The sequence below is a fragment of the Xenopus tropicalis genome, chromosome 3, assembly GCF_000004195.4.
Source record: "Xenopus tropicalis strain Nigerian chromosome 3, UCB_Xtro_10.0, whole genome shotgun sequence".
Lineage (NCBI taxonomy): Eukaryota > Metazoa > Chordata > Amphibia > Anura > Pipidae > Xenopus > Xenopus tropicalis.
This window is the reverse complement of record NC_030679.2, coordinates 104518392-104531022: the sequence shown is the minus strand read 5'-3', so window position 1 is coordinate 104531022 and position 12631 is coordinate 104518392. Positions and strand designations below refer to the sequence as shown.

General features: G+C 39.7%; 1 protein-coding gene across 1 annotated transcript in view; it reads left to right on the top strand.

The window, feature by feature from the left end:
- The window catches only part of atp8b4 (ATPase, class I, type 8B, member 4), a 116793-nt gene that overhangs the window by 17878 nt on the left and 86284 nt on the right, over positions 1-12631 (top strand). The window contains exons 4-5 of the mRNA XM_002936572.5: positions 8914-9027; positions 11397-11495. Of these exons, the coding sequence (XP_002936618.2) occupies positions 8914-9027; positions 11397-11495 (213 nt within the window). The remainder of the gene's footprint in view (positions 1-8913; positions 9028-11396; positions 11496-12631) is intronic.

Below are 12631 nucleotides of genomic sequence, written 5' to 3'. Positions count from 1 at the left end.
TCACGTTACACCACTAAATGTAGTAGTTGCCAGCTGTTTAACAGACCTCGGGGAAAAACTGACTCTACACTAATGTCAGAAGTCCAAACCAGAAGGGACTAAATTACTGCTTTCAACTATAATAGCATTTATAAATAAAACTAAACATTTGTTTCATTAATGTACATTGGAAAGTGGCTTGGAACTAATTTTTTAGGGTAGAAATCTTTAATTTCAAAAACTTGTTTAACTGCACACAGGCCAAGGATTAAGTATTAGGGAGTTATGAAAACTGTATTTTTATTATAGAAAAAATATATTTTTTTCAATACACAAAATTAAACATCAAATAAATTATAGCCCTTTTAAATGTCTTGTTGTAAAACCAGGATGCCCATGGGTTAGTAAGCAGGCCATCCAATGATGATTTCAGATACCAAATCTGAACATTCATTTTGAAGTTGCTAATGGGCAGCTCAGGTTTCCTCTTGTCACAATTAAAATCTTTGTATAGATATTAGTGAGCGACACAGGGTAAATACAGAATGTGTGTTTTGGATTATATTACTGCTGGGAAATAGTGTAATACAGCATACAGATTAAGCTAAACTCACCAGCCACAGTGATGGAAAGCATCTAATGCACGGCTGCATGACAGCATTTTTTCCCCCAAAAGTTGGAGAAAAATTAAATTTTAATACATTGGAGATTTAAGTAAATTCAGCTACCATATATACAGTGGCTTGCAAAAGTATTGGGCCCCCTTGAACTTTTCCACATTTTGTCACATTACAGCCACAAACATGAATCAGTTTTACTGGAATTCCACGTGAAAGACCAATACAAAGTGGTGTACACGTGAGACGTGGAACGAAAATCATACATGATTCCAAAAATTTTTTACAAATAAATAACTGCAAAGTGGGGTGTGCGTAATTATTCAGCCCCCTTTGGTCTGAGTGCAGTCAGTTGCCCATAGACATTGCCTGATGCGTGCTAATGACTAAATAGAGTCAGTTAACATGTGCTTACACAGTGAAATAGAGTGCACCTGTGTGTAATCTAATGTCAGTACAAATACAGCTGCTCTGTGACGGCCTCAGAGGTTGTCTAAGAGAATATTGGGAGCAACAACACCATGAAGTCCAAAGAACACACCAGACAGGTCAGGGATAAAGTTATTGAGAAATTTAAAGCAGGCTTTGGCTACAAAAAGATTTACAAAGCCTTGAACATCCCACGGAGCACTGTTCAAGCGATCATTCAGAAATGGAAGGAGTATGGCACAACTGTAAACCTACCAAGACAAGGCCGTCCACCTAAACTCACAGGCCGAACAAGGAGAGCGCTGATCAGAAATGCAGCCAAGAGGCCCATGGTGACTCTGGACGAGCTGCAGAGATCTACAGCTCAGGTGGGGGAATCTGTCCATAGGACAACTATTAGTCGTGCACTGCACAAAGTTGGCCTTTATGGAAGAGTGGCAAGAAGAAAGCCATTGTTAACAGAAAACCATAAGAAGTCCCGTTTGCAGTTTGCCACAAGCCATGTGGGGGACACAGCAAACATGTGGAAGAAGGTGCTCTGGTCAGATGAGACCAAAATGGAACTTTTTGGCCAAAATGCAAAACGCTATCTGGGGGTGCTTCTCTTCAGCAGGGACAGGGAAGCTGCTCAGAGTTGATGGGAAGATGGATGGAGCCAAATACAGGGCAATCTTGGAAGAAAACCTCTTGGAGTCTGCAAAAGACTTGAGACTGGGGCGGAGGTTCACCTTCCAGCAGGACAACGACCCTAAACATAAAGCCAGGGCAACAATGGAATGGTTTAAAACAAAACATATCCATGTGTTAGAATGGCCCAGTCACAGTCCAGATCTAAATCCAATCGAGAATCTGTGGCAAGATCTGAAAACTGCTGTTCACAAACGCTGTCCATCTAATCTGACTGAGCTGGAGCTGTTTTGCAAAGAAGAATGGGCAAGGATTTCAGTCTCTAGATGTGCAAAGCTGGTAGAGACATACTAGAGCTAGGCGGTATGACCAAAAATTTATATCACGGTATTTTTCAAAATTATATCGGTGTCACGGTATTTGATGGTATTTTTTTTTTCCATGCATGATTAGGTGTTAACCCCATTTCCTAATAAATTAGAGAATAATTACTGCAGTATTCAGATCAAAGTCCGGCAAGCGAAGGATCGGCAACAGAAAGTCGTAAGGTAAATCAGGCAGGCTTAGTTTCCCAGGCAAGGCCGCAGACAACATAGCACAGGAGGAGGCGTCTGATAGCTTTAAATACCCCCCACGCATGCGCAGAACCGGCGCCGTCAGCGCGTCGCGGAGGTGCACGCTTTGACATGTACGTGCGCTTTGACGCACGCGCACCTGGACACGCGTGCGCAATGTCCCGCGGACAACCGGACGCGCGAGACTGGGCTGCACAGGTGAGTACCCTGACACCCCGGTATTGCGGTATCAGAAAAATGAATATAGTTTAAAAAAAAAAAAAAAAAACACCGGTATTCGGTATTAAACGGTATATCGCCCAGCCCTAAGACATACCCTAAAAGCCTGGCAGCTGTAATTGCAGCAAAAGGGGGGTTCTACAAAGTATTGACTCAGGGGGCTGAATAATTACGCACACCCCACTTTGCAGTTATTTATTTGTAAAAAATGTTGGGAATCGTGTATGATTTTCGTTCCACTGCTCACGTGTACACCACTTTGTATTGGTCTTTCACGTGGAATTCCAATAAAATTGATTCATGTTTGTGGCTGTAATGTGACAAAATGTGGAAAAGTTCAAGGGGGGCAAATACTTTTGCAAGCCACTGTAAGTTAGGCAAATCTCTCCCCAAATGCATCATCTGCACTGCAAAAATCCCTCCACTTTTGCCTTTCTTCTACTTGAAATTTATAATTGCAGTGTGGTTGCTAGGGTTAGTGATACAGGCAACCAAAGACTGCTATTCATAATTTAACCTGTACAGAGAAATAGAGGTTATAAAGTTGTGTTCTGGCTGTTACAGTGGAGGAAATAATTATTTGACCCCTCACTGATTTTGTAAGTTTGTTCAATGACAAAGAAATGAAAAGTCTCAGAACAGTATCATTTCAATGGTAGGTTTATTTTAACAGTGGCAGATAGCACATCAAAAGGAAAATCGAAAAAATAACTTTAAATAAAAGATAGCAACTGATTTGCATTTCATTGAGTGAAATAAGTTTTTGAACCCCTACCAACCATTAAGAGTTCTGGCTCCCACAGAGTGGTTAGACACTTCTACTCAATTAGTCAACCTCATTAAGGACACCTGTCTTAACTAGTCACCTGTATAAAAGACACCTGTCCACAGAATCAATCAATCAAGCAGACTCCAAACTCTCCAACATGGGAAAGACCAAAGAGCTGTCCAAGGATGTCAGAGACAAAATTGTAGACCTGCACAAGGCTGGAATGGGCTACAAAACCATTAGCAAGAGGCTGGGAGAGAAGGTGACAACTGTTGGTGCGATTGTTCGAAAATGGAAGGAGCACAAAATGACCATCAATCGACCTCGCTCTGGGGCTCCACGCCAGATTTCACCTCGTGGGGTGTCAATGATTCTGAGAAAGGTGAAAAAGCATCCTAGAACTACACGGGAGGAGTTAGTTAATGACCTCAAATTAGCAGGGACCACAGTCACCAAGAAAACCATTGGAAACACATTACACCGCAATGGATTAAAATCCTGCAGGGCTCGCAAGGTCCCCCTGCTCAAGAAGGCACATGTGCAGGCCCGTCTGAAGTTTGCCAATGAACACCTGAATGATTCTGTGAGTGACTGGGAGAAGGTGCTGTGGTCTGATGAGACCAAAATAGAGCTCTTTGGCATTAACTCAACTCGCTGTGTTTGGAGGAAGAAAAATGCTGCCTGTGACCCCCAAAACACCGTCCCCACCGTCAAGCATGGGGGTGGAAACATTTTGCTTTGGGGGTGTTTTTCTGCTAAGGGCACAGGACAACTTATTAGCATTAACGACAACCTCCTTCCCTCTGCCAGGAAACTGAAAATGGGTCGTGGATGGGTGTTCCAGCACGACAATGACCCAAAACATACAGCAAAGGCAACAAAGGAGTGGCTCAAGAAGAAGCACATTAAGGTCATGGAGTGGCCTAGTCAGTCTCCGGACCTTAATCCAATAGAAAACCTATGGAGGGAGCTCAAGCTCAGAGTTGCACAGAGACAGCCTCGAAACCTTAGGGATTTAGAGATGATCTGCAAAGAGGAGTGGACCAACATTCCTCCTAAAATGTGCGCAAACTTGGTCATCAATTACAAGAAACGTTTGACCTCTGTGCTTGCAAACAAGGGTTTTTCCACTAAGTATTAAGTCTTTTTTTGTTAGAGGGTTCAAAAACTTATTTCACTCAATGAAAGGCAAATCAGTTGCTATCTTTTATTTAAAGTTATTTTTTCGATTTTCCTTTTGATGTGCTATCTGCCACTGTTAAAATAAACCTACCATTGAAATGATACTGTTCTGAGACTTTTCATTTCTTTGTCATTGGACAAACTTACAAAATCAGTGAGGGGTCAAATAATTATTTCCTCCACTGTATGTTCGCTCACTGCAGCCTTTATAATTACATTTTTGGTTAACTTACTGTATTGTAAACATTTTTCATTTTGCTCAGACTGTTTATCCTGTGTTGTTTTACACTGAACTGTTGCTAATATTAAAAAAAAATGATTAAACTGTTTTTATTTTTTATTTATATTTAAAATAGTGCTTTCAACTTTTGCCAACACACTGATGCTGTGATAGTACAAAAAACATTTCAGTTAAAGTCTTATCTACACAACCCTGGCAATATACTGGTGCCTGTAAGACAAGGTCTTAAATACCAGTGATTGCATGCAAAGTTACACGGGAAACAGCATTTTGTTTGGAAAGGCACATTGCCATAAGTATTCAGTTATAAAAGATATGAAAAAAAAAAATCACCAGCATATTCTCTCTCTAATAATGATTTGGGACACTGAGAATTCTATCAGCGTTACATATGTGCTATGCAGCAGAGGAATAGTTTTGTCTCAACAGCAACAGATTGTTATGTAGGTGAGGAATCCCTTGTGGGTAATTGCACAGATAGTGCTCAGTAAATGGCTTCTAATTTTCCATGGTATTCAGCACATATTGACATGGTGTTTGGTCTCTCAGGGTAGTTTCCAGCCCTGTGCCACTGTGGCTGTGTGTGACAAACACCCTCATGCTATGTACATTGTGTTGCTAGAAGATCCAGTAGTTGTTGTTTTGTTTTCCTTTAGGGACAAAGAGCTGTAGAGTGAACATTTTTGACTTGTATCATGTATATACTGGATCAGTAAATATTGCCATTTTAAATCCTTTCCCTTGAGTCACAATTTAGTGATGGGCTGAGTGCTCCCTCAGAGATCGATGATCAGAAATAATGCAGCTCTAACAGGAAGTAGTGTGGGAGTAAAAGGCAGAACTCTGTCCATTAATGGGCTGATGGTGCCTAGCATGTATGTGTGCCTTGTTTGTGTGCACTGTGAATCCTATGGTCCCAGGAGGTGGCCCTTCTTTTCTATTTAAGAATACCCAATAGCACTGCTAAAAAAGCATATTTTTATGAAAAAATATTTATTTAGCTGAATCAGGGTTACATATGAGCTTGTTTATGCAATATATTTTTTATAAAGACCTATATTGTTTGGGGTATAATTTCCCTTTAAAGCAGGGGTAGGGAACCTGTGGCTCGGGAGCCAGATGTGGCTCTTTTGATGGCTGCATCTGGCTCGCTGCCAAATCTTTAATAAAAAAAATAATGGGGGGAGTGGCCTGCAGATAGAAGACGAGTTCTAAGCCTTACAACACGTCTTCTATCTGCCGAGCGCAGGCCACGCCCTCCCCCGCATCGCGTCTGGCATCCTTGGCACCCACCCACCCTACCTTGCCCCTGCGCTCGGCGGATAGAAGACATGTTCTAAGCAGAGTTAGTGCTGACTCTTAGCCCACAGATCTTGTCAAGGGAACAGTTTCTTGACAATAGGTGGACTTTAAGAGATTAAACTGGAGCAATTCTGTGCAATTGGCGGAGGCCCCTTTGTCCAAGCATGGCACTGCATATTTTTATTCTTTTTTGGGTTACATTGATTTGTACCCTTCCATAATTGCTTATGGCAAACCATTCAGTGGGATTTTTATGCAGCCTTTGAGACCTGTCTCATTGTGGGGTTGTCTGTAATGGCTGGTAATCACAGTAACTCATTTATCAACCATAATGCTCCATATATGACCAATTATTAAGTAGATATCTTTCAACCTGCTTATTATGTTCTTGCGAATGAAACAACATGGTGCGCATAATAAGCGGATCTCCCCATCTCACTCAGTATGAGCATGTGTCTGATGTAGGAGCAGTGCATGCAACTTGTGGGGCTCCCTCATAATGTGAATTCAAGTGTCAAGTAGGCAGCCCAGCGCTGTCAGGGGCTTTTTTTTTTTTTTTAAGAAAAATTGTTCCCCTTAACCCAACTTCCCTCTTTTGGGGGAAACAACATGGGGATAATAGGTGCTCTTTAATGATGGGGATCTAGGCTAGGGTTGCCGCCCATTTCTTGTGACTCGAATTATTCGTTTTTTCTTAGGGATGTTTGTGTCGCAACTGTCTGGGTTTCATTTTTGTGAAACCTGAATAAGTTGGCCAATAATTGAAAAACGTTTCAATATTGAGCTGCTTGCTGTGATTGTTTTTCTTATGAACGTGGCTTAAGCATCATCAAGTACAGTTTATTTCTTATTATAACAGAAAAAAAAAGCAAGTTGGTCAAAAATTAGGAATTATTTTTGTAAATTAGAATTGCTGCATTTCAGAGCTTTCTGGATAACCGATTTCTTTATAATAGATCCCATACTTTTAATTAAAGGATTGGACATACTTGTCAGCCACCCATCTGGTTTAAAAGGGTGTCTGGTTCAAAACTTTCTGTCCAGTTTAAAATACTGGGAAAACAGACACAATCAGCTGGATAATGTCCAAAGTCGTGCCTGCCCTTGGCGTCATACCCACACCGTGTCACTGCCCCAGTGCTGATGCCTTCAGTCCTTTCCTCTTTGTTTGGGTTTAGCCACCTGTGAAGGTGGCAACCCTAATCTGGGCTAATGCGGAACTGCTCCTTACCATAACTGTCAGGAGACTTTATCCTTGGTTATGTAGCATAATGATCTCTAGAGATTGTCTATTCATTCATCTGCACTCCAGTACAATGGAGCATTCATGTAATGTGATTTGAAACTTTATTTCTTCATTGATTAATGGTATGTCTTCATTGCTGCTTTGCATAGCTGTTCCTTTTCTTAAAGGGGAAGGCCCCACAGAGCGGAAACCACCTGGGTACAAGCACATGTAACGATATCCGCCAACAAAGCAAAGTCTCATGTTAATTGGCAGATATTGGCTGTGTGTGCATGCTTCCACGTGCAGGCATAATTAGAAGATTTTTCAAATGCACAGGTATATTGTCTGCCTGACATCCCACCTTGTGGGTTCTTAATCTTAGGGTCCTTTACACTTCAGCTGATAAAACATATGATAAGTCTAAGTAACTGCATATTGTAGAAGTGATTGTGTCCCAATTTTTTCCCCTACCTTTTTTCCATCAATAAACCTTTATTTTAAAACTTTGGATCAGAAGATGTGGTGCTCTTACTACAACAGTACAAAATATACATATTCAGAGATGTAAACGTGATTCCATAGTGACCTCTGCAGGACAGAGAGTTTACATACTGAAATTTAGTACAGTGGCCAGATTCTTAAAATAAAAACAAAATGGGAGAGTTTATTAGGGTGCTTTTGATAGATGTATTTTAATCCTCATGGTACTGATACAAGCTTAGTGTTTTCTGATTAGTTGCTGTGGGTTATTAGCATTTTTGATTAAATTAACCCAGGGACAAAGGCACACCGTCTTTTTATATGTGAGTAATGACACAACTGTAACATAGCCTGTTACCTTTCTTGAAACAACACCGCAATAAATAAACAATAAATAAAAAAAAAATAGAAAAATCAGCCACTGCCTTTAATTATTTGTACAATGCAACCCTAACAATAAAACAGCTTAGTGTTTATTACTCTTATTATTAATATATACATTATATATGACCGGCACTGTTCAAAGGGGCTATGACACATGGGGCTACTTGTTGTGGCTACAAAATGCCAGAATATACCCTGCCATAGACAAGACTGAGAATTGTCTCTGCTAAAACACACGTAGAGACAATTATGAGTGTTGTCTATTTTGTAGCCGCAACAAGTAGCTCCGTATGGCATTACCCTAAAATAGTATATACATCAGACATATAGATTACATATTAAAACTGATATAGGTGGTTTAAAAGGCCCTATTCAGTGGAGCCTACTATCTGTTTAATCAGTAAGCTGTAATTGTTGGTAAAGCTATTGTACAGTGTGAGGCTGATGTCCCACCCAGAGATTAGTCTCTGCGATAGATCTCTGCTACTGCTGCAACTAATCTCTCTCTGAAACGCCTTTCCACCGACAACAAAGGAAATTGCTGGTGGAAAAGCCGATGTATTGATTCAGTTTTCCGAAGTTGGCATCTCTCCGTGGGACATTACCCTTACAGTCAAATGCCTGGAAAGGCTATATCAGGGTTCTTTTGCTAGACTTATTGCAATCCTAATTGCTCAGATAGAAATGAGTACTGTTGTGTTTCTTAGAATTCCAGTAATCTTTCTTCCTCACAATTGAGTTGTATCTCTGAACATCTGACAGCTGAGAAGCTAGAGGGAAGAACTAATGGTATCCCCTTAGTGATGTGTACTTTTTGACCTGTTTTCTGTTTGTGTTTTCTTGGTGTTGTACTAATTTTAGCTTCTTTTTTTTCCTTTCAGAATAATGCGATCAAGACATCCAAATACAATATTGTCACGTTCCTGCCTATAAATTTATTTGAACAATTCCAGCGAGTTGCCAATGCATACTTTCTTTTCCTGCTGATCTTACAGGTAAGTATAATATGGCTACATAGATAAGTATAAACATTTCTTTAGCGATGTTAGCAGTGCTTAGAATCCCATGATTTGCTTCAGTTTATTCAATTAGATCTCCCTTTAGTTTGGATTGGATAAAACAGGAAAGCAAATGTCCTTGCTTTCAGCTGTATGAACTGCACTTCCTGGTTGGTGAAGGACCTGGATGAAACACTCTGTCAGTGAGACAATGGAGTGTATTTTAAGGCTGTAGTTATCAGCTGGAACCCTTCTGTTTTGTAGTATAATATATAGTTAGTGTTACTGTGGGTTAAAAAAAGACATTCAAATGACCCCAGCATGTGTATGTATGAATATATATATTTTTTGTTTGAGTGTGTGTGTGTGGGTGTGTATATCTTGTTTATTTAACAACTGGGGATCCAGCAAGACCTAATCACACATACAAACCAGTGGATGTGTATCATGGCTCAAACAAAGGAGGTGTCTGAGGACCTCAAAAAAAAGAGTTGCTGATGCCCATAAAGCTGGAAAAGGTTACACGAAAATCTCTAAAGAGTTTGGACTTCGCCAGTCAACAGTCAGACAGATTGTGTAAAAATGGAGGTAATTCCAACTGTAAAGTGTCTAAATGTCCAAGAAGTTACAGAGGAACTCGGGGTAGCTTTTAAATAACTGAAGGCCTGTCTCACATTGAAGAATGTTGATGTTCATGAGTCCATCATCAGGAGAACACTGAACAGCAATGATGTGTATGGCAGGGAAGCAAGGAGAAAGCCACTGCTCTCCCCCCGAAATATTGCTGACCGTCTATAGTTTGCTAAAGATCATGTTGACAAACCAGAAGGATACTGAAAGAATGTTTTGTAACTCACCCAATTCTTGTAGTGTCACGGGTGCAGATGCCCAAATGGAGTTAATCATAGGCATAGGCATAGGCTTGTGGACAGATGAAGGCAAAATAGAACTTTTTGGCTTAACCAACCTCCCCCCCCACACACAAGAATTTAATCAGTGAACAGTATATTTGAAATCTTGATATACCTGTAACTCTGGTTGTTCAAAGGTTAATAGTTATGCTGAATCGTCCACTTAATCACTTAGTCCAACTTCACTTTCTCTTACCTACTTGGACCCTACCCTCAGGAATTCACTTTAACTCTTGGACATGCTCAGTTCTTCTCAGCTCAGGTTACGAAACACTCCCTCCAATCTAGCAGCCAATTAAGGCATGGCATTGCTGGTTCCCATAGAAACTCTGCTCTAACTGTCTGCTTCTATTGCTCCTTTTTTCCCCTTATCTCCTCTCCTGAGCTCCTTAACCATTACAGTGCCTCAATCAAAGCAGATCTTTTTTTATTAAAGTAAGTTCTGCCTGTGTAAGCCTGCATTTTTTTCTTGCATTAACTTAACAGTGCTACTGTTTGCAGATGTAAATGTCACTGAAGATGTGTGAGAGGGAAAATGGACACCGGGTTAAAGCTGCTATTTGCTTTAGGAAAATGTGATGGTGCTGGCAAACGGAGGGGATAAATGCAATACAAATGGTGTGGTTTGGGTGGGTTTACATGTCTTTTAGTAGTAGTTACATTTGGAGAAAGAAAAAAAAACTGCATTCCAGCATAAGAACCTATCCCATCTTTGAAACATGGTGGTGGGAGTGTTCTGGTTTGGTCCTGTTTTGTAGCATCTGGGCCTGGATGGCTTCCCATCATTGATGGAACAATGAAGTCTAAACTATAAAATAAAATTCTAAGGGAAAATGTCAAGACATCTGTCCGTGATCTGAATCTCAAGAGACAGTGGGTCATGCAGCAAGACAACAATAATACACACAAGTCTCTTCCAAAGAATGCTTCTAGAATGTTTTAGAATGGCCAATCAAAGTCTTGCCCAGGACTGATCAACAGTTATTGCAAATGTTTAGTTGCAGTTATTGCTGCACACCAAATACTGATAGCACAATTCACTTACTTTTGCTACACGCAGATAAGTTATTGGATCGTTTTTTTTCCAATAAATACACAACCAGATATGATTTTTATTCAATTTGTTTAACTAGGTTTTCTTCATCTACTTTTAGGACTTGTTTGAAAATCAGACTGTTTTAGGTCACATTCATATAAAAATATAGAAACTTTTAGGGTTCACAAACTTTCAAGCACCACTTTATATGTTTGTGTATGTGTATACAGGTCCACCTCCAGGTCATTAATAAACAAGTTAAAAGCAAAGTGGCAAGGCTGCCTGTGGTACTCCGCTAACACTGGTCCTGTTGGAAAAATAAGAGCATGGACTCCTTTATTTTGCTGCCTTTTCATGACCGTCAATGAAGAAGTGACACATAACTACTGATTATTCTCCTGTGTTTTTACTCTTTGCAGCTGATCCCTGAAATATCTTCCCTGTCATGGTTTACTACCATTGTGCCTTTAGTGCTTGTTTTAACTATCACTGCTGTGAAAGATGCCACAGATGACTTTGTAAGTATTCTCGCTTTAACTTTCTTGCGTTTAAACTTATGAATATGGTGAAAATACAGTGTATGTCCTGGCAGTTTGGCCACAGTCTGTCAGTTTATACTGTTAATGGGTGTAAAGCCAACAGCCATTTCAGTGTTGCCTTCCAGATTTTGCTAGACTGTGTTTCTGCATGCCCTGTAAGCATTTGTTTTTATGTAATAGTCAAGATTGTAGTACAGTAGCAATTATAGGATCAGTGAACATATGAAATGATTATTCAGTTTCTTGTGTCAAGTTCAACAACAACTCAAATCATTTAGACAGGCTTCTGGGTTTGTAAGGTATTTACCATGTGATGGACTACTGGCCTGAAATGCAAGTGAAATTTCACAGACACACGTTTCTGTGTCTGTGTTGCTAAATTGGCAACACATATACACAGACAAATTTCTAAACCATCATGTCCTTGTATTCTTTTAATGACCTGTTTGTAATCTAAGGGGTGAGGGAACAGGTAGAACATATATTTAAAACAAATTATGATTCTTTATGAAAAGTTAACTTCTGATCCATCAGGGTCTATTGAATATAATTCTCTAAACAAGTGGGTCTAAGGAGTATTTAAGAAAAGCTTTAAAGAAAAAAAAACCTAGGAGTTATTATATGAGAAGTGTGAAAACTTTATTAATTTCAAGATGTCTCTATTACTGTTAAATTGTATTTCCAAGAGTAAATGCATCTTTGCCGCATTTTTGTGGGAAAAGGCACATAACATTTGCTGCATGCAGACTTAATTGCTGCTGCTTTATTCTAAGAACTAGATCCAAAGAACAGAGGTATAAGTAAAACTGCTTTCAACAGCAATTACATTTACACATAGCTTTTAAATCACGGAGATTGTGTAATTCATACATTTTGCAAAGTTGCTTAGAATAGTGATTTATTATATTATTCTAGCATTCACAACTTTTCCAATTCCCTGCAGTGCTGTAGATTGGCACTAAGTGGCAGTATAGTCCTTTGTGTAGCAGTAGAAATTCTTTGCTAGGCAAGGGTTTCCAGAGAAATAACGCATGTAAGATTCTGATGCAGCTGTCGAGTTTATATGGTACAGGTATAAATAAGTTTTTTTTTTTTTTTGTATACCTATTAACAAT